This window comes from Macaca thibetana, chromosome 2 (genome assembly GCF_024542745.1).
Source record: "Macaca thibetana thibetana isolate TM-01 chromosome 2, ASM2454274v1, whole genome shotgun sequence".
NCBI classification, from domain to species: Eukaryota; Metazoa; Chordata; class Mammalia; order Primates; family Cercopithecidae; genus Macaca; species Macaca thibetana.
This window is the reverse complement of record NC_065579.1, coordinates 6,232,152-6,258,414: the sequence shown is the minus strand read 5'-3', so window position 1 is coordinate 6,258,414 and position 26,263 is coordinate 6,232,152. Positions and strand designations below refer to the sequence as shown.

The window sequence follows — 26,263 nt, the reverse complement described above, 5'->3', positions numbered from 1 at the left end:
ACTGCAGCTTCAGTACTGCCCTTCTCACACATTCTCTCAGTCATAATAAAGTCTCTACTATTTTTCATACATGCCACATACATCTTGGCCTCTGGCTGCTATGTATGTTGTCCCAGGTGTCTTCTTTCCAATACTGTTTTTCTGATTGAATGCTAGTCTCCCATGAAACACTCCCTAATCCTCTGAACGATGTAGGATATGTGCCTATTTTGGACGAATAAATCAGAATATTTGTGCCACAGCTAACTTCCTTCTTTATCTTTGTTGGTATTTTATTTTATTTTATTTTTTAGATTATGTGCTTAGCTTCCACCACATAATTTTCTTAATAACAGTAGGGAAACGTCTTGTGTATCCTCCATCAATTGAATTGATGTTAGTATTTGTTCTTAGCTCCTTGTTATTTGATCTCTGGCAGTGACTTGGGCTTAGTATATGAAAAAACATATACATCGTCAAAAAGGCTAATATCAAACTAACTGTAGCAGAGTGTTATGTAACCAATCCTATAAATCTTAGTTTATGATTAACTTCCTTGCTATATGCCTCTTCATTAATATAGGATCTTCCAGAATTTGGTAATTATATTATTATATCAATCTTTATATGTGTATCACATAGGAGGGGGACTATCTAAGTATATTCAAAAAATGATTTTGTCCAGAATATCTAACAAAATAAGATTAAGTGAACACTTGAAAAAAATACATTGGTGATGCAGCACTGAGAGTTGAGTTAAGAAGGATGCATAGCTAAGGGAGGCATAAGCACTGTTTTTGTTAGGAGATAATTTGGCCAAGTTATTTATGTAGGCAATGCGGCTGCTGTGCCCACTTAAGCTGTTTCATAAACTAGATGATTAGCAATACAATACAGAGCCCTCTTGAACTTCTAAAACAGCTGTTCACCTCTAAAATGACCACTGTAAATTAGTTCAAGATGAAAAGAGAAAGGAAAGAGAGAAAGGAAGAGTGTTGGAGAGGGTAAGGAAGGGAGTCAAAAGAGAAGGATAGAGAAAGCAAGAGAAGGGAAGGGAGGAGAAGAGAAGGAGGTGAGAAAAGGTGAAGAAGAATGAAAGGATAGAAGAGAGAAAGACATTTTAAAGAAGTACAACTAATGAGTATAAATGAGTTAGACAAGGTAAATATTTTAAACATATATATTTTATTGTTTTTCCTTTTCAATTTTGCTTCTAATTTTTGGATTTCAATCTCTGAGGTTAATTATACTTCTCAATTAATGATCCATTACCTGTATGAGACATTTGTTTGATTTTATTTTGCCCTGATTCCCCACTACCATTATATCCTTCCTCTATGTATAATCATTTTGATATTTTGATGTTGATTGCATATCCTTATATTTATGTATACATATTTAAAATGTGTTTGTTTCCTTTGTATGAGTATGTGTGTTATTAAATTATATGAATGGTGTTTTACATAAATATCTTGTTTCCTTCCTTCCTTTTTTACTAGTGCCATGTTTTTGAGATGCACTATTGTTGCTGCATACACATCAAGTCTATTGTTTCTAACTGTGGTGTAGTATTCACTTGAGTGTATCCACCATGTTTTAATTATCCACCTCTCCCTCTGCCACAGTGAAGGATAACTACACTGTCTACAATTCTTTGCCACCATAAGCAACGTTGCAATGAACATCTTCAAGCCTTTCTCTTTAGGTATTTTTATTAGAATGTGAGATGCATATCCAAATGTGGCCTGGCTGGATCATAAGTATGGTCTAGTTATCGACAAATGTATTGTTTTCAAGAACAGTTACATCAGCGCACACAACCATCAGCAGTGTGTATTTTATGTTGTCTTTAGAAATGGTAAGCTTGCCATAGTCCCAAATTCTTGAATGTATGCACGTTGATTTGTAATTCTGCTCTTCACCCTGTAATGATAAGTCTCTTTTTTACTGTAATCTCTTTAAATGTTTGAATTGTGTGAGCGCAACTGGACTACTGTCTGGGACCTATCCTTTATTGGCTATGAGACTTTCAGCAACTCATTTCTTCTTTCCAATCTTTCTTTCATTCACTTACTCAGTCATCATTCAAGCACTATTAAATGAGCACCTGCTATGTACTTAGTTTATGACTCTATCACCTGATTTGTATGTTTCTTTATCAGAAGGAGAACCTCCATGTAAGTGTTGTAAAGACAGCAGTTCATATGAGAGATAGTCCCTGCTCTTAGAAAACTCTTGGATACTCAGGGACACCTTCCTCAAGAAAGAGAAATTTAATTTGAAACCTGAAAGGAGTTGGTGATTCAAAAAAACCAGGGAGCTGAGATAATTTTTAAACTGAGGATGGTAAAAGTAAATTGTATTCTGTATAGAGGGAAACAATGAATGCCACAGATCTGAGTAGAAACATCCAAGTAGAGATTCAACAATGGAAAGGTGTCCCGTAAGGCTAGAACAAAGAGAGTGGCATTTGCAGGAGGCTCAGAGAAGCAGGAAGGTGGTGTCAAACCAAGTAGGGTACTGAGACTTGGAAAGCATTTTGGATTACAGAAGTCTTTCCGGATATTAAGGTAATATCCAAATATTGTATAAGCAGCTGGATGCGTACTTCAATGGTGTCTTCCAGTCTTTTCATTTTGGGTTTTTTTCTAAATCTCTGCTTCCAATAAGCCACATGTGGCTACTGAGCTCTTATAATGTGGCTAGTCTGAATTGAGAAGTGCTGGAAATAAAAAATAAACACCAGGTTGTGAAACCATTGTATAAAAAAGACCGCAGGCCAGGTGCAGTGGTCCACGCCTGTAATCTTAGTACTTTGGGAGGCCAAGGCTGGTGGATCACTTGAGGTCAGGAGTTTGAGACCAGCCTGGCCAACATGGCGAAACCCCGTCTCTACTAAAAATACAAAACGAATTAGTTTGGCGTGGGTGGTGGGGACCTGTAATCCCAGCTACACGAGAGGCTGAGGTAGGAGAATCACTGGAATCCTGCGGGTGTAGGTTTCAGGGAGCCGAGATCGTGCCATTGCACTCCAGCCTGGTCGCAGAACAAGACTCTGTCTCAAAAAAAAAAAAAAAAAAAAAAAGAAGACTGCAAAATTTCTTATTAACAATCAATTGTATATTGGTTACATATTGAAATTATGATTGTTGGATATATTGGCTTAAATATTAATTTGCCTATTTCTTTTTACCTTTTTAGTATGCTTACTAGAAAAATTTAAATCATATATGTGGCTCCCAACACGTATTTGTTAGGCAAACCTGTTCTATATCATTTGCTTCCTGAAAAACCATAGAATGGCGAAGATTCATCTAAAGTGAAGATTTCGATAACCAAAATTTTCTTCCTATTAAATCTGAACCCAACAGAAGGAGCCATGTAGCCTTGAGATAGTTTCAACTAGAGTCCCAGGCAGAAAGCCATTTGACTTGATTATAAGCTGTATAGACTTCAGCAGAGCAATTTAGAAGATGATGTGGGTGTTAAAATATATGCACATATTCCGTTATATATTAACAAGATATGTGCTCAGAGAAGACTCCCACATACCCACACACCACTTAGAATACTGGCTTACATTTTTCTACCAGTAAAGTCACTTTGAATAAAGGAAGAAAAAAATCGAGCAGTAGTACAGTAAATGCCACATACTGTATAGTTAATTTGCAAGAATCGTTTTGCAGAAAATGAATTTTTCATGAGTGTTCTTTAAAATATGTTTTGCCAGGATATTTTTCTTTGATGTGGTCAGCTTAAAAAACCCGTTACCTTTTATTGAAATTTTATGACTGATCTTTTTCACATTTGAAACAATTTGATGAAAAATTATTAAATTCAGTTTTGTGCCAATTTAGCTGAACAGACTTCATTTCAGGCCTTCAAATGCTTACAGTTCAATAGAGGAGATTGGTGCACAAAGAAATAAAATAGTGTGAAAAGTTAAAGAATCAAATTACATCTAGGTACAAATGTAACATGATTCTTTCTGAGAGGAATGAAATCAGTTGTATTTATTCCGGAAAACCTTAGCTACATTTAAAAACTGTCTCACATAAGCAAAATTTGGAACTGACCCTTAATTTTAATAAAGTATTTTCTTTGGAGGATCTGTCAAAATAACAGTGTATACATGTTCCTACTGGCATTTTATACCTGGTGATTATTATGTAGGTATTGGAGAAATCATATTTTTTCCCAATCTCTTTGAGTCTTCTGTTAATAAATTTTGCAAACTTCCTGGTCAATGTGTCTCCGACATAATCGTGCATAAAGTGCATTTATTTATTTACAGAGGAAATGTACCATGAATAGCTGTCACTGTGGACTTTCCCCTCAGTGCCCCATTTACTCTGTCACACTGTAGATGTTGCTGGGGGGAAAAGGGTCAGGTGTTTGTGGTGTAGGCATTTTCTATGGTTAGCCAGCTTTTATATTTCTTTTGAAGCACTAAGCTGTAACGAAAGTTGTAGGATGGCTCTATGATGAGGGCCATGTTTTGGCCAAATTTCTAAACACGAATCAGTGGATTAAACAGAAAGGTTAAATTAGTTTTTCACATCTTCTTTACTTTTTAAAATATTATTTCAAAAACTATAATTTGAAAGTCATACAGTATCACATTTTATATATCCAGGTGTCAACTGGATTAGATGGAGATATTTCACTTTTCCCCACGTCACACAGCATTGGTAGAGTATTGGAATATTTGATGTTTTAGGTTCATTTCTCCTAGGTTTTATATTTTCATTTGTTAAGTCAACTCTGAGGGGGAAAAGGGGAGATTTTCATTCAGAAAACTGACTAGATAAAATAATTGAAATATAAATAAATGTCTTTAAATTTGGGGGATTTTTAAGAATATCAGGGGTCCTGACTGGACAATATGGAATAAACACTGGTCATCAGTCTTCAGCACTGAATAAAAACTAGACACATGCAACACAGCAGCCCTTTGAGGACCCTGATAAATAGAAGACAAACTGGGGAAGAAGCCCAGAATTCAAATACTGAAGAATGTATCACTTTTGTTTTCCTTCAAGGCCCACAACCAACACAGCAGTGATCACAAAGGAGTTGGCAGAGAAAGCTTAGGAGAAGTCTAACTCTGGCTTTTTCTAAGAAGTTCTCTCTAGTTCTGGCTCAAGAAGCAAGAAAGGGAATTTAAAATATTCAGAAAGTGTGTGGAAATGTCCGGTTTTATTTTTCTTTCTTTTTTCTATTCTCCCATGGCCTAGTTCCTATGCGATCCTGTGGAGCCAAAATTCTAGGTGAGGAAAGTTTCTATTAGTGCAGTCCCCCCTTATCTGTGGGGAATATGTTCTAAGACCACCAATGCATGCCTGAAACTACCAATAGTACCAAACCCCATATATTTTTTCTTACACAAGCCCACAGTAAAGTTTAATTTATAAATTAGGCATAGTAAGAGATTAACAACAATAACTAATAATAACGCAGAACAATTATAACGATATACTGTAATAAAAGCTATGTGAATGTAGTCTCTTTCTCTCTCTCTCAGTGTATCTTGTTGTCACGTGTACACCTATTTTCAGGCTTTGATTGGCCACAGGTAACTGACACTGCCAAGAGCAAAACCAAGGATAAAAGGGGACTCCTCTCCCATATCTTCAGCAGAGGATCCTTGGTTCCAAGAGAGTGAGGCTGACCACCATTGTCGTCCATCTGGATTGTCCTTTCATTGTTTGGACCTGGATGCGGGCACACTTCACGACTGCACCTCAGAGTGGGATAACTGAAACCCTGGCTTCCTCGACATAGAAGGACCCCAAGGAACTAGAAAGTCTCAAAGTTATGGAGAAAAAGGAACTCAGGAAATCAATTCCAATAATTGTTTATAAATTTTGGACTCCTTCCCAAGCTTGCACATGTGGATCTGATGTTATTCAGCCTACAAAAGACACCAACTGAACAGATACACCACTGCCCAATGTCTGAGACTGGCCACTAGGTGGCACATGAACTGGACTGATGCTTTGAAAACTGTGCTGGGATTACCAGCACTTTGGGAGGCCGATGCGGGTGGATCACGAGGTCAGGAGATGGAGACCATCCTGGCTAACATGGTGAAACCCTGTCTCTACTAAAAAATACAAAAAAATTAGCCGGGCGTGGTGGCGGGCGCCTGAAAACTATGCTGGCATTGCAACCATACCACATGGGAGAGGCACGTTGGAACTTAAGACTGAACCTAACCAGGCTGACTCTTACTAAATGAAAATGTTAACATTCTCTGTAGGATTTAAAGAAGTCCCAGAGTCTCATAACATAACATAATATTCAAAATGTCCAGGATACAATGAAAACATTTTTGATATGTAAACTACCAGGAAAATCTCAATTTCCATGGGGAAAGACAATCAACAGATATAAATATGAGGTAACAGAGATGTTGGAATGATCTGATTCTTGAAACCAAAGGAAAAATAGAAAGTACACAAAGTAAATGGAAGCTGTCAAGAAGTACCAAATGAAGATTTTAGAACTATAAAAATAATAACAACAGTAGGCTGGGCGCGGTGGCTCACGCCTGTAATCCCAGTACTTTGGCAGACCAAGGCAGGCGGATCATGAGGTCAGGAGATCGAGACCATCCTGGCTAGCATGGTGAAACCCCGTCTCTACTAAAAATACAAAAAATTAGCTGGACGAGGTGGCGGGCGCCTGTAGACCGGGAGGCTGAGGCAGGAGAATGGCGTGAACCCAGGAGGCAGAACTTGCAGTGAGCCGAGATCGCGCCACTGCACTTCAGCCTGGGCTACAGAGCTAGACTCCGTCTCAAATAATAATAATAATAACTGTAATAACTTTCCTCAAAACAACAGACAAAACAAAATTTAAAACCCTCCTTTGACAGACTCAGTAGCAGAATAGAAATGACAGTGAAAAGAATCAATGAACTTGAAGAAAAATCAATAAAAATGATTTAATCAGAATAATAGAAAGTTTTTTAAAAATAAAAAGACAAATAGAACATTAGACATCTGTGGGGTAATAACAAAAAAACTAGTGTTTTCATTATTTGAGTCCAAGAAGGAGAGAAGAAGTGCAGTGCAGAAAAAAAATTAAAGAAGTAATCAGTAAAAATGTCCCCAAATTGGCAAAAGAACTGGACATAAAGATTAAAAAAGCCCAGTGAATGCCAAACAGAATAAAAACAAACAAATCCATACCCAGAAGCACCGTAATCAAACTGCTAAAAATTAAAGACAAAGAAAAAAGCCCAGAAGGCACCCAGAAAAAAAAAAGATGAATTACTAATAGAAGAACAGTGATATAGCTCAGAAGGAAGTGTTGAAAGAAAATAACTTTCAACTCAGAATTCTATACCCAGTGAACATATCCCTCAGGAATAAAGTTGAAATAAAAACACTTTGAGAAGAAGAAAAACTAAGGGAATTTATTGTCTTGCAGACCTGATTTAAAAGCATTGTGGGGGAAAAAAAAAAAAAAAAAGCTCTTTAGGATGAAGGGAATTAATATAAGATGGAAATATGGAACATTAAGAATGAAGGAGGCTGGGCACAATGGCTCATGCCTATAATCCCAGCACTTTGGGAGGCTGAGGCAGGCAGATCACTGGAGGTCAGGAGTTCGAGACAAGCCTGGCCAACATGGTGAAACCCCATCTCTACTAAAAAAACAAAAATTAGTCAAGCATGGTGGCATGCACCTATAATCCCAGCTACTTAGGAGGCTGAGGCACAAGAATCACTTGAACCTGGTAGGCAGAGGTTGCAGTGAGCAGAGATTGTGCCACTGCAGGGCAACAGAGCAGAGCGAGACTATGTCTTTTAATAAACAAATAAATAAATAAATAAATAGAAGCAACAATAAAAATGGCAAATTATTTTTTCCTAAATTGTATGTGGGAGTTGAAAGCAGAAATTATAACATTGTCTAATGAGATTTCAATGTATGTATATAATCATTACATAAATGGGAAGCTAAGGTGATCTATATGGTGGTAATCTTTCTACATTCAACCAAAAGTGGTAAAATATGAATTCTAAGTAGACTGTAAAAAGTTAAATACATATATTGTAATCCTTTGTGAAATAACAAAAGGAAGTCAGGAAACAGAGAAATGAAAAAACAGAAATAACTAACAGAAAACAAATAATAAAACAATAAACCTAAATCCAAACATATCAAGAATCACATCAAATGCAAATGGTCAAAAACATCTATTAAAAGACACAGATTTTTAGGGTGGATAAGGAATATTAGACAATCAAATTAATCCCTGCTTTGAAAAGTGTCTCTGTCTTACGATGAGGAAACAGAGATTTAGAGGAGAAATAAATTGTTCAAGATCCTACAGCAACCAGATTTAGAGGACAGTTTTTCTAACTTCTTAGATATTGCTTCCTACTACTTTACAAAATAGTATTGCTGAGATAAAGAATAAAAAAGTGGGAATAGCTGGATTGCATTGTTTCAGGATTGAATTCAGAGTTAAATGTCAGGAGGGTCCTGACTTTGTGCCAGAGGAGTGTGTTACTAGGAAAGCCATTGAAAAAGCCTGTCATCATATAGGGAGGTAGTCAATAATGGCTAAAGTGGCATCAACCCCATAGGGATCATACTAGGTTTATTAGTCAGGATTCTTCAAAGAAATAGAACTAATAGGATACACACACACACACACACACACACACACACACACACACACGGAGGAGAGGGGAGATTTATTACGAGGAATTGGCTCATACAATTGTGGATGCTGAAAAGTCTCGTGATCTGCCATCTGCCATCTAGAGATCAGGAAAACTGTTGGTGTAATTCCAATCCAAAGGCCAGAAAGCTGAAGGTGCAAATCCCAGTCAGGGTAAGAGAAGGCCTGTGTCCCAGCTCAAGGAGACAGGCAGGAAGCCAAAAGGGGTAAATTCCTCCTTCCTCCACTTTTGTGTCCTATTCAAGCTTTCAACAGATGGGGTGATGGACACTCACATTGAAGAGGATAATCTACTTTACTGGCACTGCTAATTCCAATGCTAATCTCATCTGGAAGCATCCTCACAGACACACACAGAATGTTTCTATATGGGAACCCTATGGCACAGTTATGTTGACACATGAAATTGACGACAATACTAGATCTGACCCAATTTCCAGCATGCTTCTTGGGAAAAAAAGGAAGTGTGAGGCAAATTTCTCTAGGTTTTTCCTGAGGAGAGTTGCATACATTCTAGTGACCTGGTAACCAGGTATATTCTTTTGATATATGCTCCTTGCATCCAGCAGGTTCTGAGCAATGAAGCTCAGAGTAATCTATAGCGAATTTCTGACTTTCCCTCCCTTATTTTTGGAGCAAATCAAGGAATTTTATGAGACAAGTTGTGTGTCTTCTGGAAAGAATAAGGGCAAGGACTAGAGAAATATAGGGTACATGGACTTAAGTAGTAAAATACAGAAACACACACTATTGAATTACACAGCTTTCTAGCTTTCTGGAGGAGACACAGATTTCTGTTTTCTTCCTTATGATGGGTTCGGTCACTGTACATGTAATTTAGGTAGAGTCATATGTTACCTCTTGGTTTTTAGAGTGTGGGGCTGGGCAAAGAAAAAAAATAAAATACAAGTGTCACAGTTTTGGTTGCAGGAGACAGTGTGCTCTGAGTAAAAGTTTGAAAAAAGCTATTGTAACTTAATTTTGTCCTGAGAATGGGTGCTCTGATGCAAGAGAATAAATCTGATTACTCATGAGCTAAGAGACGTTCATAGCCAGGACTGTATTGTCAGGGGAAAGTGAACTCCTTTCCAAGTAACAGAGAAGTCTATCTTAACATGTTCACACTACTAAATAAAGTAGCATTGTGAACCATTACAGCAGAAGCAAAAAATATCACTTTTTTTTTTGTAAAGCTCCAGATTTTAAATACATGCTCTTAATAATTTGGGGGCTCTATGTCAAGACAGCAACCACATTTATTAACCTAATTCAGATCCAAATATTTTGTTCATGAAGTAAGCACTCACATAATGCGATTGCTTAAACAAGTATTTCTCTGGATTCACACAGAAGAAGTTGTCCTTGAATCAACTCTGAATATTCAGGCAACAGCTTAATATAAGGCCAACCTCCATATCAAGAAATCTTTAAATATATCACTGCGATACCTCTAGGAGATTAGGCATGATGCTGAAATATGGCAGGAACATTGCAGAAGCTTGGCATCTAGTATCACCTGCTATTCAAATTGCCTAAACCTTGTCATAAGAGAGTCTTCTCCTCATAACTCTTACGCACATTTACAACTTAAAATTTCTCTGGAAAGTCAACTCCAACCAGCCTTGACTAGGCACTTAATAAATGTTAACTATGGTTTATTAAGGGTTCATTCAGTGGAGTGATTCTCAAATCTGCAGGAAAGAATCACCTGTCTTTACTCCAAACCGATTTCATCAGGATTTCCAGGGGTGGGGCCTAAGCCTCAGTATATTTTTTAGAAGTTATCAGGTAATTCTAATATGCAGTTGAGGTTACAAACCAATGATTATATCCTAAGCAAGAATAGTAATGAAATCTAAATAGTAACAATGTATGATAACTACATAGATACTGAAATAATCAATTACTTTTGTTTCCTTGAAGAAACGAAATCAAGAAAATGAAATCATCTTATGCATTCTTGATGATATGCCTCTTAGACTTCTCCATCTGGAAGAAGGATACATACACTTGACCAGAGCCTAGGCCCTAACTATAGAGGCAATGATGTACTGGGTTTTGGATGGGGGAAACAGTGAGGAAGTAGAGAGAGTTAATCCCTCCAATTCCTGCTTCCAAAACCAAGTTCCAGATAACTATATACTCTGTATCCGAGAAGTGGGTGGCCATCTGCAAGTCTATGGACAATTATGCTGGCTATATTCTAACAGGTCACAGTCACTTGTTTTGAGATAGGTCAAAAATAACTCTAGCATTTAAGATGGAGAGTGAGTTAGTAAAGCAGATTCATGTCACTCTTGTCCATAATTCCATGATTAGTTCACATTTGGGCTGAGATGTCCCAGCACAGGTCATCTGCTAGTAGTGTGGGCAAGTTTCATAATTCAGTGAGAACCCCAAAGCGGGGTGCTGTGATGATCATTCTCCTAGTGAACTAGATATGGTAAAGTAATAGCATCTATGCTCTATCATTCTAGGGTGATCTGACCAAGATTTCTTGGTACACGATTTAGAGAATATTGCTATTCTAATCGATAGTGTTGAAAGAAAGAATTCATCTCCTCATACATCCTTTGTGCCTCTCATTGATTTCTTATAGGGAACACCCAAACAGCATGTAGGTTAGTTACTTTCCTTGTTGTACAGGAGATCAGAAATGACAGCGGCTCAGCTTGCCGGAGAAACAAGTATCCTGGAGCACAACAACATCATTAACCTAGACCATATAACCTGTTGGTTTTAGGACTGTCAGCAAGAGGATGTACTAGACAATGGAAGAGGCTGTGAATATGCCCAGTACAAACCTCAAGGGCAGTCCACATTTTGTGATAGAGGTGTCTAATTCCTCACCCAATTTCAATTCCTTTTTCTTCATTACCCATGAACCTCCAGTTCTGGCCCGTGAGACTTATGCCGGGGGTTTCTAGAAAAGATGCTTCCATGGTACATGTACCACATCTTTCTACCTCCCTGTTTTCCTTTTCCCTGTGTCCTAAATTTGAACGTGACACCTACAACTAGAGCAGCCATTTTGGACTGTGAATAAATGGTACTTTGAAGAAAAAGTACATTGAATTGCAGAGACTTTGTTCCTGATGTCTTCTAATGGTACAAATAACATATGGAATGCCTGTATTCAGGTTTATCATTACAGAAAAAAAAAAAGCAAACAAACCCACAACCTTCCAATTTAATTTAGCCACTATTTTCTTGGTTGTAAAGGTAAAGTACCAATTAGGTCTATTATGAGGGTATGTTTATGAGGTGAAGCTGTCAGCATAGAAAATAATTACTCAAAACACTAGGGAGAATATCATAAACAAATTCAGAGAGTTAAGTCAGTCAATGAAGCAGTGGTACAACTGAAAATGCATATAAGAAACAAAAAGATGAAACAGGCAAGGAAAATGACATTACAGACAAGTCACAGCATGACTGATATGCAATTCACATATTAAATACCTCCTCCTGCAATGTTCTTCTTGTGTATGTCTTTGTGTGCCTCTCTGGATCAGGAACATATTTTTCAAGACAGCGAGTTGCAACGGGTAGGCAGGGTTAATATACAAGTAGGTATCATATATAAGAGACATAGCACAGAAATTAAGATATGCTGTCTTTCAGATAAGGTTGTCAAAAAGAATTAGAAAAATAATATGACAACAGCAATATTATTTTATACTCGTAAGAAAAACAATTGTGAAAATATGAGCTCAGAAGATGCACATTACTTTTAAATAAAATGTATTCGATCCTCTCGAAAAAACAAACCTGAAAGTCAGTGGAAAATCAAGACTTTTTTTTGAAAGATGGTAACCCAAGGTTTTGATGCCAATATAAATATAAAACCAATACTTTCCACAAATGGAATACGGTGGTTTGGATTGTTAATACACTTCGTGCCATCCAAAGTGTTCAAAACATGTGCTATGTTCTGTAGAGGAGATTCAAGAAAGACAAGCATGGTTGTTGCAGGTGATTTTGAAGTGCAGCATTTTCTAATGGCCTAATCCTAGCAGTGCTTCTATGGGTATGAATAAAAGTAGATATGATATGAACTTCTGATCTAGAATAAGCAAACTGCATTTTCTAACCCCCTCCATGAGAGTCATCTAAAAGCACTGAACATATCAGATATACTGAGTTATTGTCAAATGTACCACTTTTCTTTAAAATTGCAGCTGTTTTTCTCTTCATCAGTGACCTGCACAGTGCCTTCTTCATAGCAGTCAATTAATAATGCTTAGGAAATTGAATTGTCAATGCTTTTGTTTGTTCTTATGGTTTATGGCAGTAGCTTTAATTAACCAATATTTGCATTTCTCTGCTGATTTTTAGAATATCCAATGACTTGTGATAGAAAATACATCTATTCATTAGTAGTAGAGATTTGCCACTTTTTGCTCTTCATTTCCATTTCCTCTTAATAAAAGGGCTCTGAATTTCATTCAAATATTTACCCCTCAACCATGCAGACTTGGATCTTTGGGGACAATCCAACCTCCACGTCTTGGTTGACTTAAACTAGTCAACATATCTCAAATTTCTGGCCATGGTCAGTCACTAAAGTGTGGACACATGATCTAAATCAGGCTAATGAAATGTAAGATGTTGTCTGGGGGATTCGAATAGAGAATAGATTATATACACATGCAGGTTCTGAAACTTCTAAAGGAACTTCTGCCTCCAAGAGGGAAGTTATACATGGAGGTGGACAGAGCTGAGAGAACTACAGACAAATTAAGCCTTGATGGTGATGCTGTGTACCTAGATATTCGAGATGAAGTGCCAGTTTGGTTTGGGGATTCTTTCTGAGCAACCAGAAGCATCCTAGCAGATACAGATGTTCAAATACAAAGGCTGTACTGAAAACCTTTGAATAACTTTTCATTTTTATTGATCTCAACTCAGTTTTTCTTCCACCTCCTTTTCTGAACATTCTTCTCAACTAAGCCCTGCTTTGCAAGTATCTATATCTTTCCTTCAAATGATTTTCTCTTCTTGAGAGGGCTTTGTCGTCTCCCTTTTATCACTCAGCAAATATCTGTTCTTTTTCAATCCCTGAGGATGCCTTTGTTGGCTCCTCAGTGGCATAGAAAATCTTTTTGGCATCTATCATAGCACATACTTTCAGGTATTGCATTATTTGTTTATTTATGTGTCTGCCTTTGTTATTGTTGTTGTTTTTGAGATTGCAGTTTAGTTTATGATGCCTAAACTCAACTGAGCCTCTAGTTGGTATGTTATGAACAAAAGAATAAATGAACGTACTTTAGTTCTTAATCCTTGAAAGCAAGATGTCAGGTTGAGACAAGTAGCTAAATAATTCCAAAGAAACATTTACTTTTCTTTCGACTCTTCAACAAAATCGGACATCTTTCCCATCAGTGAATCAATTTGTGATCTTTTTCTTAAGAAGAAACAGCACTTTTTCAGCAATATAGGATAAACACACTAAAAAAAATTGGTAGGCTTCTCAAAGAAGTTTAATGTTTAAAAAAAAGTGCCAATATTTTGTCTATGTGCATGAGCATCTCAGGATTTAATTGTTTTTAATTCCAGGAGGGTAGTGATGTATAAACATTTTACAAATCTGAGCTCAGAAAACAATGATTTGAATAATCTGTGCTTTAATGGAAAAATGAAACATTAATTTGTTTAGTTTCTCATACAACATGTTTACTAAACATTTCAGTGTCAATAATTTTTTAAGATTGTAACATTTAACCTTGTATTGGAGCTCATACCAATTCTAGCCATGGGAGTATGTTCTGGACTTTTTGAACAATTTTGAGTAAAATGAATGGCATTGTCTTCAAATTGTACGTGGAGCAAAGACAAAGAAACATCAGCTCATTCTTTCCAACTAATAGAACATTTAATGATGCAATTTTTATTACATTATTTTAAGGCTATTATCATAACGTTAAATATTCTTATTTTTGCTTCCATCTGTTACTAAAGCTCAATATATCATTTCCGAACATTATTAATTTTCACTTAACTTAGATTTAAATATTGAATTTTTAACTTGGGCTCCAGGAAAAATCCTGAAAAATAAAGATCAGCATCTAGCATCCTTTTCCTAAGCTTTCACCACAGATTCTCAATTTGATAGGACTTATCATGAAATCTGTATTGGGAAGTATAGCTTTTTAAGATAACTTTTTGTAACTAAAAAATAATTTCCTGCGCATCACAAGGGGGATTAAAAATCACTAAAGTACCGAAGGAACGTGTGCTTTGATTATTATTCCCACCTGTTTCTTTTTTATTATAAAGTGGCAATTTGTACTATCATTAGAAATATACATTAATGTATAAAGTTTTGCATTCAAATCTCTTTATTTTTGACTATGTATGACTAGAGACCACAAATCAAATAAAAACTCTATATAATATATCCTTATTTCAGAAGCATATGTATATATACACATATATATTTGTAGAACAATCCACTGTTTTAAATGTAATTTTGACTTAAAAAATGCTATTTACAATTTTATGACAGAGAAATAACCTCAGCCTTTCATGGTATTAAAATGAGCAGGGAATTTTTATGTTTGCGTCTCATCTTGTGCAGATGAAATTAAGCAATATCATGGAAAACCTTCTCAAGAGCAAGGCCTTGTAGACTAAGGTATGAGGGTGAAATAGATTTGCTATTTCTGGGTCTATGTTTTAAAAAAATTACTGGCAATGTAGTCATACTTACTTCTTCACCAAGAAATCAATGCTCCCAAATTAGGAATTCCAAACTTTTCAGTATGCAACCGTTAAGTCTTTCCTTGTCCTTACTCTTGTCTTAATACTCTCATCTCCCACTGGTGACACTGCAGGACCACCAATCTAGATATTAGATTGTTGTTATTTTATTAAACAGAAGAGTCTTAGTTCTTTTAAACCAGCTTTCTGAATTAGAATGAGGCCCATAAAGCATCACATTGCATTACATTGATATCTCTTTATTGCACCAATCCATAATGGCTAAAAATATGCTATTAAATTTGTATGTAAATTTCAAAGCCAAAACTATTATTATGAGAATAGGATGGCTTGCTGCCCTCCAATTTGCAGAAGCACAAAAGTCTCTGAATTAGCAAATGGAACTTCAGCTCCATTTGTTTCTATACTTTATTCTCTGAGCTTACAAATCAAGTAAGGTATATTGACCAGAAAGCTATTTTGTGAGACGCTCAAAAGTTTTGTTTTCATTCTTAAGCTCGTTGATTTTGAAACGTATTCCAATAAGAACTCAGGATAAACATATCTTAATTTATATCTGCACAGCCAATTGCAAAGCATTACTAAAAGTCATATTTTTCCTGGGAAAAATCCCAATGCAACTCAAAAAATAAAACTTATTTTACTTAAAAAGGAATAGGTGATGAATGAATTGAAGACCCAGAAATCAGAACAATGAAAATCAAAGATTATACTTGAAATATGCCTGAAAAACAAAGTACTTAAACTCAATCATATTTTTGGATGAAGTTGGATATTATATGTTTATACATGGTAATATTTTTAAAAACTCAGTGACTACTGGCTTATTCTATTAAAGGTTTTATGTACTTAAGACATAAGCAGCAGTTAAGCTAACATTCACCCTTTGCTCTAAGCTACATTTTTTTGTCAGGTTTATGTATAAAAGAAACAAGGTTTCCAATTAATTCTCTGAACTAAACTGGAAATAAGACAAAGCTAATTTCCAAAACATTTTACTGCAGTAAACATTTGCTTAACATAATACAGAAAAAAACAATATACAAATTGGGTGGTTAGAATTCTTTCTTAACTGCTATCAGGAAGGAGATAAATGTGAGTCTAGATGATAAATGATGAATAGCCACTGAAAATAGAGGGAGGAATTTTGTTAGTGATTCATATCTCTTATTTTTTTCATAACCAACTTAATTAAATATATTTTGTCATGAAATCAACATTGTGATTGATTTTTTATGAATTTCATCAATTGTATTATTTGTGAAACCATCAATTGTTTCACTGATGAATGTGTATCTGTGTGTATCACCACAAAAGCTCAAGTCATTTCATGCTAAGAGAGCCAGTGTCCCATAGTGTTGAGGTTTCTTTTTAATTTTTTTCAAATAAAATAAACTTTGTGCTTGGGATTTTTTTTTTCTTTTTTTTTGGTTCTGGTAGTGACAGGTGTATTTATAATCAAGTTGAATCAAGAGTGACAAGAAGAAATACAGCTAGAGTTATATTTTTTCCCCCAAGGGTATTCTTTTCCTCGAAGAGCAAGTCTATTTTTAGAAAATTTAAATGTCTTTCTTTGTTACTTTCCAAATATTTTGGTTAAACAAATATCTCTTACAAATGTATCTTCAAAATCTTTGCCTAGATGCATAACATTTGTTCTTCCCAACTGCTTAGGTAAATTCCTTCATTTCATTTTCTGCTAACCTCTAGATAACATAAATAGGATACTTGGTGAAGGATATGATCCACTATTGAAGAATAATGATTGTGTAAAGTGAGGGAAACTATGTTGACCTTGAAATACGGCAACCAATGGCAAGGTCTGAGGTGAGGGCCTAGAGCTTCTGCAAAGTGTATGTATTTAGGGAGTCGTATTTGGAACAATACATGCTGGACACTAGAGATATAGGAGAAGTTCCATGCTATGTCTTCTCATTGGTAATATCCATAAATCTGCATACATTTTTTAACATTCTGTTTTGTGTGGTTTTTTTCTTTAAATTTGGATGTCTCTACACCACTCCTGATTTGTAGGACTAAATAGATCTATTTATTCCAATGCAAATTATAGAACATTTATTGCTTCCTTGATTTTTAAAAATACTTTAGTATTCTTAACTATGTATGTGCCTTCTCTTACACGGAGTTCTTTTTTGCTACTTTAAGCTGCTCACACAATCCTGTCTGTTGGAGTCATAGCTGCTAATTCCATATTATTTCTCTACACCCCTTGAAAATTTAGTGTATTACTGGTACCTTTCTGTGTTCTAGGAAACAAACGAATTGCAAACTGGACTTGTAAATGAGGATATATGTGTGCGTGTGCGTGTGTGTGTATAGCAACAAATTAGCTACTGGCTTCATAAGATAGTAAGTTAGGAATTTCACAGTCATGTCTCCAAATTTCATGGCAGAGTTTAAAAAACAATATAAGACTGTGGTAAGGTACAAAGGCAAATGCAATTTGCATTGACTAATTTCCTAGGACTTATTTCCTTATGTAAAACCCCTCTTCTTTCTTTCCTGTTGCAAGACAGGATACAAAGCTTTCTAAAACATGCACTTATACTCAAAGGTGTCCACAAAGCAAAAAATCAGACCAAATTACAACAACAAAGCAAGTAACTTATATCTTACCACCTAGACATGGCACTGGCAAAGAATTCCCAAAAGTCACTTCAGCATTAGAACAGTAACTTTTTTTCCTAAATTACTGAAAAAAAACCCAAAAAACAAAAAACTTCTGAAATAATGTCTTTGATAAAAATATTATACTCTAGGATAATTTGAAATTATTTTTACGAAATAATTAAATTCGTTAAGGCTATTCGATTCAATACATGACTTTCCTTTTACATAAGACAATCTTAAATTACATCTCAAAAATAATTTCTTACTCTTTTCTTGATGATAAATGGTTCCTGGCTATATATGTTATAGGTATTAGAATAGTTTATAATTTGGAAATGTTCAATTGCATGGTTACAAAAAAATCCTGCAAACAGAATGTAATGGTGTGTCAATTCCAGATGCCCAAATAAAATACAAAATCAAGCAAAACCACACATCGCAGCATTATCATGAGTTTAAGCTATTTAGTATATAACATCAGTTTGTGAGTTCAGTTCTCCAAAACCCTTTCCTTTAAAGTAATAACTTTATTTCATCTTTATTAATGTCTTCATTACAATTAGCCTTCTACGCATAACAATACAGTTTAATTTAATGTTTGTGGAGTTCTGATTTTATTTTTTCCTTTGCTTTTAAGTGTGTTAAACTTTGTGCATGTGAATTTTCTACCACATTGCAACAAGCAAGCTTTGGTTCAATTTTCTTGTCCTACACAAAGGAAGATTTTGAGTGCAGAATCTTAGCCACTAGGTCTTGCGTTGTCATTTTATTTTCCTCTCCTTGGGTGGATTTACTGGAAGGAAATGGGTAAATGGGAGGGAAGAGAAGGGGAAGGGATGAGAGAGGGAAGCAGGGGAGAGTTCTCAGCTATGTTGAATCTTGATTCACAACTTTGCCTCCATTCATGGTTGGTGTTCCAGAACTTTTCCTTGAACGCCCTTGTTTTTCTCCAATTTCATGTAGTGATGGTTCTCTGTACATACACACTGAAAGGCAAAATAACAAAAAATTACTTACGATAGTGGACATACATTTGCTTCAATAAGCTTTTCAAATTTGGTTTTACAATATTCTTCACTCTCATCACAAGCTCTTCTTCCCATTATAAAAAACAGTTCTAACTTGATAACATATTCAGTGGATACACATAATTTTCTTCCTGTTCTTTTAGTCATAACCTTTTAAACTTTTCTTGAACTATAGACATTTAAGTTGTTTCTGTTCTCTCATAGACAAGGCTTGAATCTTTACAGTTTCCTAACCTAGAAAACAGGATTTTCATCCAGAGTCAGAGGAGACATGGGAAATATTCCACTTTTTGGTCCTTAATCTGTAGTCTAATTTGGGTCGGTAAAAAAGTATTTATTTACGTGTTCCTAATCTTTACCCTACCATAGGAAATATGATGCCGTATCAAACCGAAATATGTATTGTCATTTCCAGGGCATCCTATGTAAAAAAATAAGGGAGGACAAAGAAAAGGAAAAAAGAAGAAGCAATTTCCCCGACTGCCCTAGATTTACCCAAAGTAAGAAACACAGTCCGTGACTTTTTAGTCATTCATCAATAGGGAATGTGATTATGCAAGCATGAGACTTCCGTTCACATCTACATAAACAGTTCTTTTCTCCTCTATTGTTTTGTCTGGCTGTAAAGTTCAGTCATCTGTGAGCCATCACGGCTATTCCTAGATAATTGTTTAGGAAGAACAATGCTTTCAAATTATAGTTATACCTACAAAACACATTAATTCAGCTTCATTATAGTGTTGTGAAATAGACAAATGTGACTAGATAAGAGTATATGATATGTCTTATGAAAATATCAGGAGTTACTTTTATCCTCGGCTTAGGAACAAACAGGTATCTCCACCTATTGAATCATCATTACAAAGGTTTAATAATTTGAATGTTACTTCCAACATCAAAGAGCCTCCTCCCTTGAACTTTCAGTGGTTACCGATTTGGGAACCGCGCGACCTGGATCCACACCCAGACTCAGCCATCTACTAGGCTTGTTAAGTTGGACACATTTTCATAAATGAAAAATAGCATGTTTGTGAAGATTAAATGCCTTGCATAGAGCAAGTACCAAAAAATGTTTATGAAACGTAAGGAGCTGATTTCTTTGTGAGCATTTTGAATAACTGATCTTCAGAGAATATAGAAATAAATTGTTTTGGCTGAAAGTATTCTAAATCCAAAACTAGACTAAAACAGAATTTAGAGTACAAGTGAGAGTCTCCTGAGACTGGTGAGGAGACAGATTTCTTCCAACGTATTCAATTATAGAACTTCTTAAATGTTACTGTACATGCGAATCACCTAGGAATATTGTTAAAACGCAGATTATGAATCAGAAGGATTGTAGTGAGCTTGAGTCTCCATTTTCAATAAGATCGCAGGTGATGTTGATGCTGATAAAACCCAGACTACACTATGAGTAGCAGAAAATATATGTATAGGCCGGGCGCGGTGGCTCAAGCCTGTAATCCCAGCACTTTGGGAGGCCGAGACGGGCGGATCACGAGGTCAGGAGATCGAGACCATCCTGGCTAACACGGTGAAACCCCGTCTCTACTAAGAAATACAAAAAATAGCCGGGCGAGGTGGCAGCGCCTGTAGTCCCAGCTACTCGGGAGGCTGAGGCCGGAGAATGGCATGAACCTGGGAGGCGGAGCTTGCAGTGAGCTGAGATCCGGCCACAGCACTCCAGCCTGGGCTACAGAGCGAGACTCCGTCTCAAAAAAAAAAAAAAAAAAAAAAAAAGAAAAGAAAATATATGTATAAAATATGTGTGCTAAGGCTGTTACGCAAATTAGCCATATATATTTTAATGAGATTTTAAAGTATTTCAATTACTGCACTGATGGCTCTTCCAGCATCCCCAAAGGACTAAATGCCTTTGGCTGAAGTAACAGAGTATACATAGGAAACCAGCTCAGAGAGTAGATATATAATTTTCAAATGATACAAGTAAGTCATTCAAGTTTGTCTTTCTTTTTCTTGTTTTGTTTCAATAAATAGAAGATCCTTATGGAAAATCTTGCCAGAATCTTGAAGTTCCCTAAGTCCAATGGCTCTTACCTCTCTTTCTATTATAAAAATAATTAAAAACTCCAAAATTAAGGCATAGTTTTTTATTTGTGCAAAATACAACCATTTACATATAACTGCTCAATGCACAGGGAACATCAAGAAGCAACGAAGTGATTCAGCTGGAACGCTATTCATATGATACCATAAAATAGGTCTTCCCAACTCTGTCACCTAATCAGCTCTGAAAACTCAAACATCTGCAGGCCGCACTACAGATTGCTAAATCAGAATCTCAAAGAATTTACAAAAATCTCCTTTCTAAAAAATAATATATTTTGACCTGCAAATTCTTAAGCTTCATTTGGGGATACTTGAAGAATAAATTTTTTAATTTTCATTAAAGTGTGTATTTTTATCTTTTTTTTTTTTTTTTTTTTTTTTTGAGACGGAGTCTCGCTCTGTCGCCCAGGCTGGAGTGCAGTGGCCGGATCTCAACTCACTGCAAGCTCCGCCTCCCGGGTTCACACCATTCTCCTGCCTCAGCCTCCCGAGTAGCTGGGACTACAGATGCCGCCACCTCGCCCGACTAATTTTTTGTATTTTTAGTAGAGACGGGGTTTCACCGTGTTAACCAGGATGGTCTCGATCTCCTGACCTCGTGATCCGCCCGTCTCGGCCTCCCAAAGTGCTGGGATTACAGGCTTGAGCCACCACGCCCGGCCATTTTTATCATTTTTTAAGCTGAGTTTCTTAGAGTTGCAATTTCCTTTTTAGTTTTCTTATGCCACAGATTCTACCCAAAACATTCACTTGTATCTTTTTTTTTTCTTTCTCACTTGCACATAAAATGCTTCATTTGTGTCAGCACACAATGTTACTATTATAATGACTGCTGCAGATAACTTCTCCAGTACTTTAACCCTGCTGGCCATCCTTCTATTGAGAGGTATTGCAAACTGACATCTGAAAATAGACAGTGTTTCAAAAAGACCCAAACTCACCAGTGCCACCGCAGGAGGTACAATTTGCTCTTTTTCTCATACAACTCAATTTCTCATTTCCCAATCTTTGCACTAAATGGAGTAATAAAATTAAGGGTTTTGAAAACCTAGTTCATGTCCCAGTTAGAAAACGACAAGTAAAAGGTAGGTTTTCCAGTTCACTGATGAAAACTGCCCTCCTCCTCAATAAATCAAATAGGTATTTAAATTTCTACACTTCTGTTAGCCAAAATAAAAAGATGTTCAGAGAATGCAAACTAAAGTTATTCTAGAAATTGCATGCAAATACAAGTACAGGGAGCAAAACCTTGGTCAAAGCAATAGATGAAATGTAATTTCTTGAGCATTAATTTTCATTGTTATTTACAGGACCTAGGATTCAGTAATACATCTGATTTAAGAAGCTGACAAATAAAGGGGAATAAGTCTCAATCAAATTTCTGAATTACAATGTAATTAAAAGACCATAATCCAATTAGAAAGGCAAGAAAGAATAAAGTACCTCCCTTCAGTAATATAACTGACTTACTACCATCCATAGTTGCATTACACTTAATGACTGCTATTCTGAATGTACATGGTAAATAATGAAACAAAATTGAGGAAGAAAACAAGGCGTAAGTGTTCTTTGAAGTGGATTACATGTGCAAATGTAAACGAAAATCACTGTGATGTATATAGCAGCCTCAATGATAAGTCCTTGAATAAATCTATCATTTCAGAGTATTCCAAGCAATTTTAAATTGATTAACTAAATTTTACGATTATAACAAACCAGTGAATATAGTAGGTGAGAAATTATCACCCTCATTTTTTAAATATAAAAGAAATTAAGCCACTTCCATAAAGTCGGATAGTGGGTAGTGGCAGGGCCAGGATGAATGTGTAGAGTTTCAAGGTCCTAGTTAAGAGTTTTGAATAAAATCAGGAATACCATAATTTATTCAATAAACAATGTAAAATGACTGACATATCAGTGTTTGAATTCTTACGTCTGTATGTTAATCAAGATTTAAGTTGGCCTTAACTTCAGTAAATATTCCTAAAGTCATTCGGAAATGGTAATAAAAGAAAATGTACGGCTGTTATAAAAAAATCAAAAAAGAAAGTAACAAGAGTTTGTGGAGAAATTGAAACCCTTACGCATTTCTACTTCGGTGTAAATTGGTGCAGCCACTGTGGAAAATGAAATGGTGACTCCTCAAAAAATTAAATATGGATGTACCATAGGATCCATCAATTCCACCTGTAGGTGTCCACTCAAAATAAATGAAAGCAGGGACCCCAGCATCTATCTGTACATCCATGTCCGTAGAAGGATTATTCACTCTAGCCAAAAGATGGAAGCACCAAAATGTCCATTGACAAATGAATGGGTAAATATAATGAGGCCTATACATATAATGAAATATTATTCAGCCTTAAAAACAAAATTCTGACAAATACCACAACATGAATGAACCTTGAAGAAACTGTGCTAGGTGAAATAAGCCAGTTACCAGGGGCCAAATATTGCGTGATTCCACTTCTGTGAGATACCTAGAGTAGTCAAGTTCACAGAGGCAGAAAATAGAACAGTATTTGCCAGGGGCTGGGGGAGAATGGGGACTTCACATTTAATGAGCACAGAGTTTCAGCTGGGGAAGATGAAAAAGTTCTGGAGTTGGATGATGGTGATGTTTGCACAACAATGTGAATGTACTTAACGGCAATGAAATATATAATTAAAAATGATTAAAATGGTAAATTTTGTATCATCATATTTTACCACAAATAAAAAGCAAACACACAAACAACTTGTCCTGAATTGTCCTGAGTATAAGGTATAAGAAGTGACTATTAAAGCCAGAGGTATTCTATTGGCATAGGAAGAACCAGCAATTCCCCAAAAATCAAAAACCTTAGTTTTAGAACTGTATTAAAGAAGAGAGAGTTGAGATATAATTGAGGAGGTACAGGGTGAGGGAAAGGATAGAGGAATCTGATGAAAATATTCTAGGACTGTGCTGCCTAGTATAGCATCCATTTAGCCATATGCGGCCACTGAGCACATACAATGTAGCTAGTCCTAATTCAGATGTGCTGTAAGTACAAAAATAAACCCTAACAGACTGGATAAAACAGGGAGGTGATGACGAATAAGAAGGATAAGGCTAGTTGGTGTCAGACCTTGCTGAATTCCAGGCCAGAAAATTTAAACCATGAACATCATATATATCAGCCTCAATATGATGGTAAATGAAGAGTTAATATACTTAGTTAATTAAGTGATATAATAGTAAATGAAGAGTTAATGTCCATCAGACATGAGCGTATAAAGAAAAATCTATTAATTCTTTTATGTAGAAAAATGTCTACGTTTACATGATATGGATACAACTAGTCAGTATAGTCAAGAAAAATCATTCAAACTGAATCTCACTGGATGAACTCTGTAAGGAATGGCTGGCAGCATTTGAAACTTTGATGAGTTGTTCTGGTGCTTTGCAAACACAATCACAATTTGGTAGGAATAAATCTAGTTGAAGACCCATTACGTGTATAGGGCCCACTGCCTATCTAATATACCCCTTCCAAGTACCATAATTCCGAATGCAATTGAAAGGTGGGGTTCATTTGGGCATTCTAAAACATGTTCTTTTGTTTTAGGGGGAGCTTTATTTAAGAAGCCTAAACAAACAAAAAATAAATTAAGAATTACTAGTATCATTGCTTCTGGCTTTTTGGCTATGAACAAGTATGAAGAATTACTAATATCACATAGAAAATGGGAATCACATGTACTTTATAGTAAAATGTATTCATGATCTTATATAAATATCAGTACTAGAATTTGGAGTTCTGCTATTAATTTCTAATCACATGCTATTAAGCAATGAGTGGAAACCTTTAACAAGTATGTCCAGAGAACTGTCTAGGCTCTGATCTTCAATAGCTACATAAATTCTACAACTCTTAAACTGTGGTTCTCAAATTATTCTTATCCTATGCCAGATTAAGGTTCCCTTCTAATAATCGGACCCTTATTATTAACCAGAAAGATTCCTAGTCCCCTGATTTGTGGTAGTTCAAAGTGCAATGTATTTCAAGAGGGACTTTTTTCACCTCTTTCTGTTATAACGAGCAATATTATTTCACCAGCAATAGATCCACTGTGCTTTAGGAGGTGCTCGAATTTTTTTAAATCTCTTTTTTTTCTTGAAATTTTTTTTCCTGCTTCCTCTGTGTTATGCATTGGAGCCTACTTCAACTATGAGAACAAAATTTGATATTTTAGTTCTTATGATAAGCAGTTATTTCTAGACTGGAAATAACGCAAAAACAAAACAAACAAATAGAAACTTCCTATCGTTCTTGTCTTCCCAGTTCCCCAATCGTGTTTCACAAAAACTCAGATTCAGTGGCACTTCCCATATGAAATTTGAAACAAATCCTCTAATTTAGACAATGTGGGATGTTACTGGTTAACATGTCTCACTCAGGATCTTGGGGCTACACTTGTGATACAGATTTTATTTTCAGCAGGTATGATATTATAGATAGTACTTAACATAAGACTGATTTCAAACTTTGTTTCTTTCTGATTGCACTTGATACTATTTTTCCAACACACTTTCAGTACCCAAATTTCAAGAATGTTCAGTGTCCTAAAGATGCAAGGCCTGCATGATAAACAATGTTATTTCGCTTTCACCTGGCTTTTCCGGGTTGTCCTTGATCAAGCTGCTTGCCCTGTTTCTATTCATTTGTCAAGTACATAGAGTAGGAAAATAAATATTTGCTTCCCCCGACCCCAGGATATTTCTGAGATAAAATATCATTGTTCCTCTAACGCATGTGTCATCATAATAGTTTTGGACGAATGGTAAAATGAGATAATGTTTTGAAGAGAAAGCATTTCCTTTTGGTTCTTCAGTACTCTTTCTTCAAATCAAAGCACAGTCTTATTTCACTGCTTTTCTTCTTATTTTTCCTCTATTCTGATTTACATTTCCATTTTCTTCCTTCTTCTTAATGTTTCTTTCTATTCATGCTTTTGACTTTTCTGGAGCTATCGTAGATTGAAACGGAGAGATTCAACCCGGCTTTCTGAGTGAAAATAAGGTAGAGATTTGGTGCGAGAGTGTTCCTCCTTATTTTTAGACACAAGGACAAGCAAGGGTTTCTAATAACACAGCTCACAGTAT

General features: G+C 35.8%; 2 protein-coding genes across 3 annotated transcripts in view; one reads left to right on the top strand and one right to left on the bottom strand.

Moving 5' to 3' along the window:
* Positions 1-26,263, top strand: part of LOC126948019 (60S ribosomal protein L36a-like) — a 731,948-nt gene that overhangs the window by 113,840 nt on the left and 591,845 nt on the right. The window lies entirely within an intron of this gene.
* FGF12 (fibroblast growth factor 12) overlaps positions 18,545-26,263 on the bottom strand; it is a 584,467-nt gene continuing 576,748 nt past the window's right edge. For both annotated transcript variants that reach the window (XM_050779249.1, XM_050779248.1), the window contains one exon: positions 18,545-19,023. In XM_050779249.1, coding sequence (XP_050635206.1) covers positions 18,905-19,023 — 119 coding nt within the window. In that variant the 3' untranslated portion in view covers positions 18,545-18,904. The remainder of the gene's footprint in view (positions 19,024-26,263) is intronic.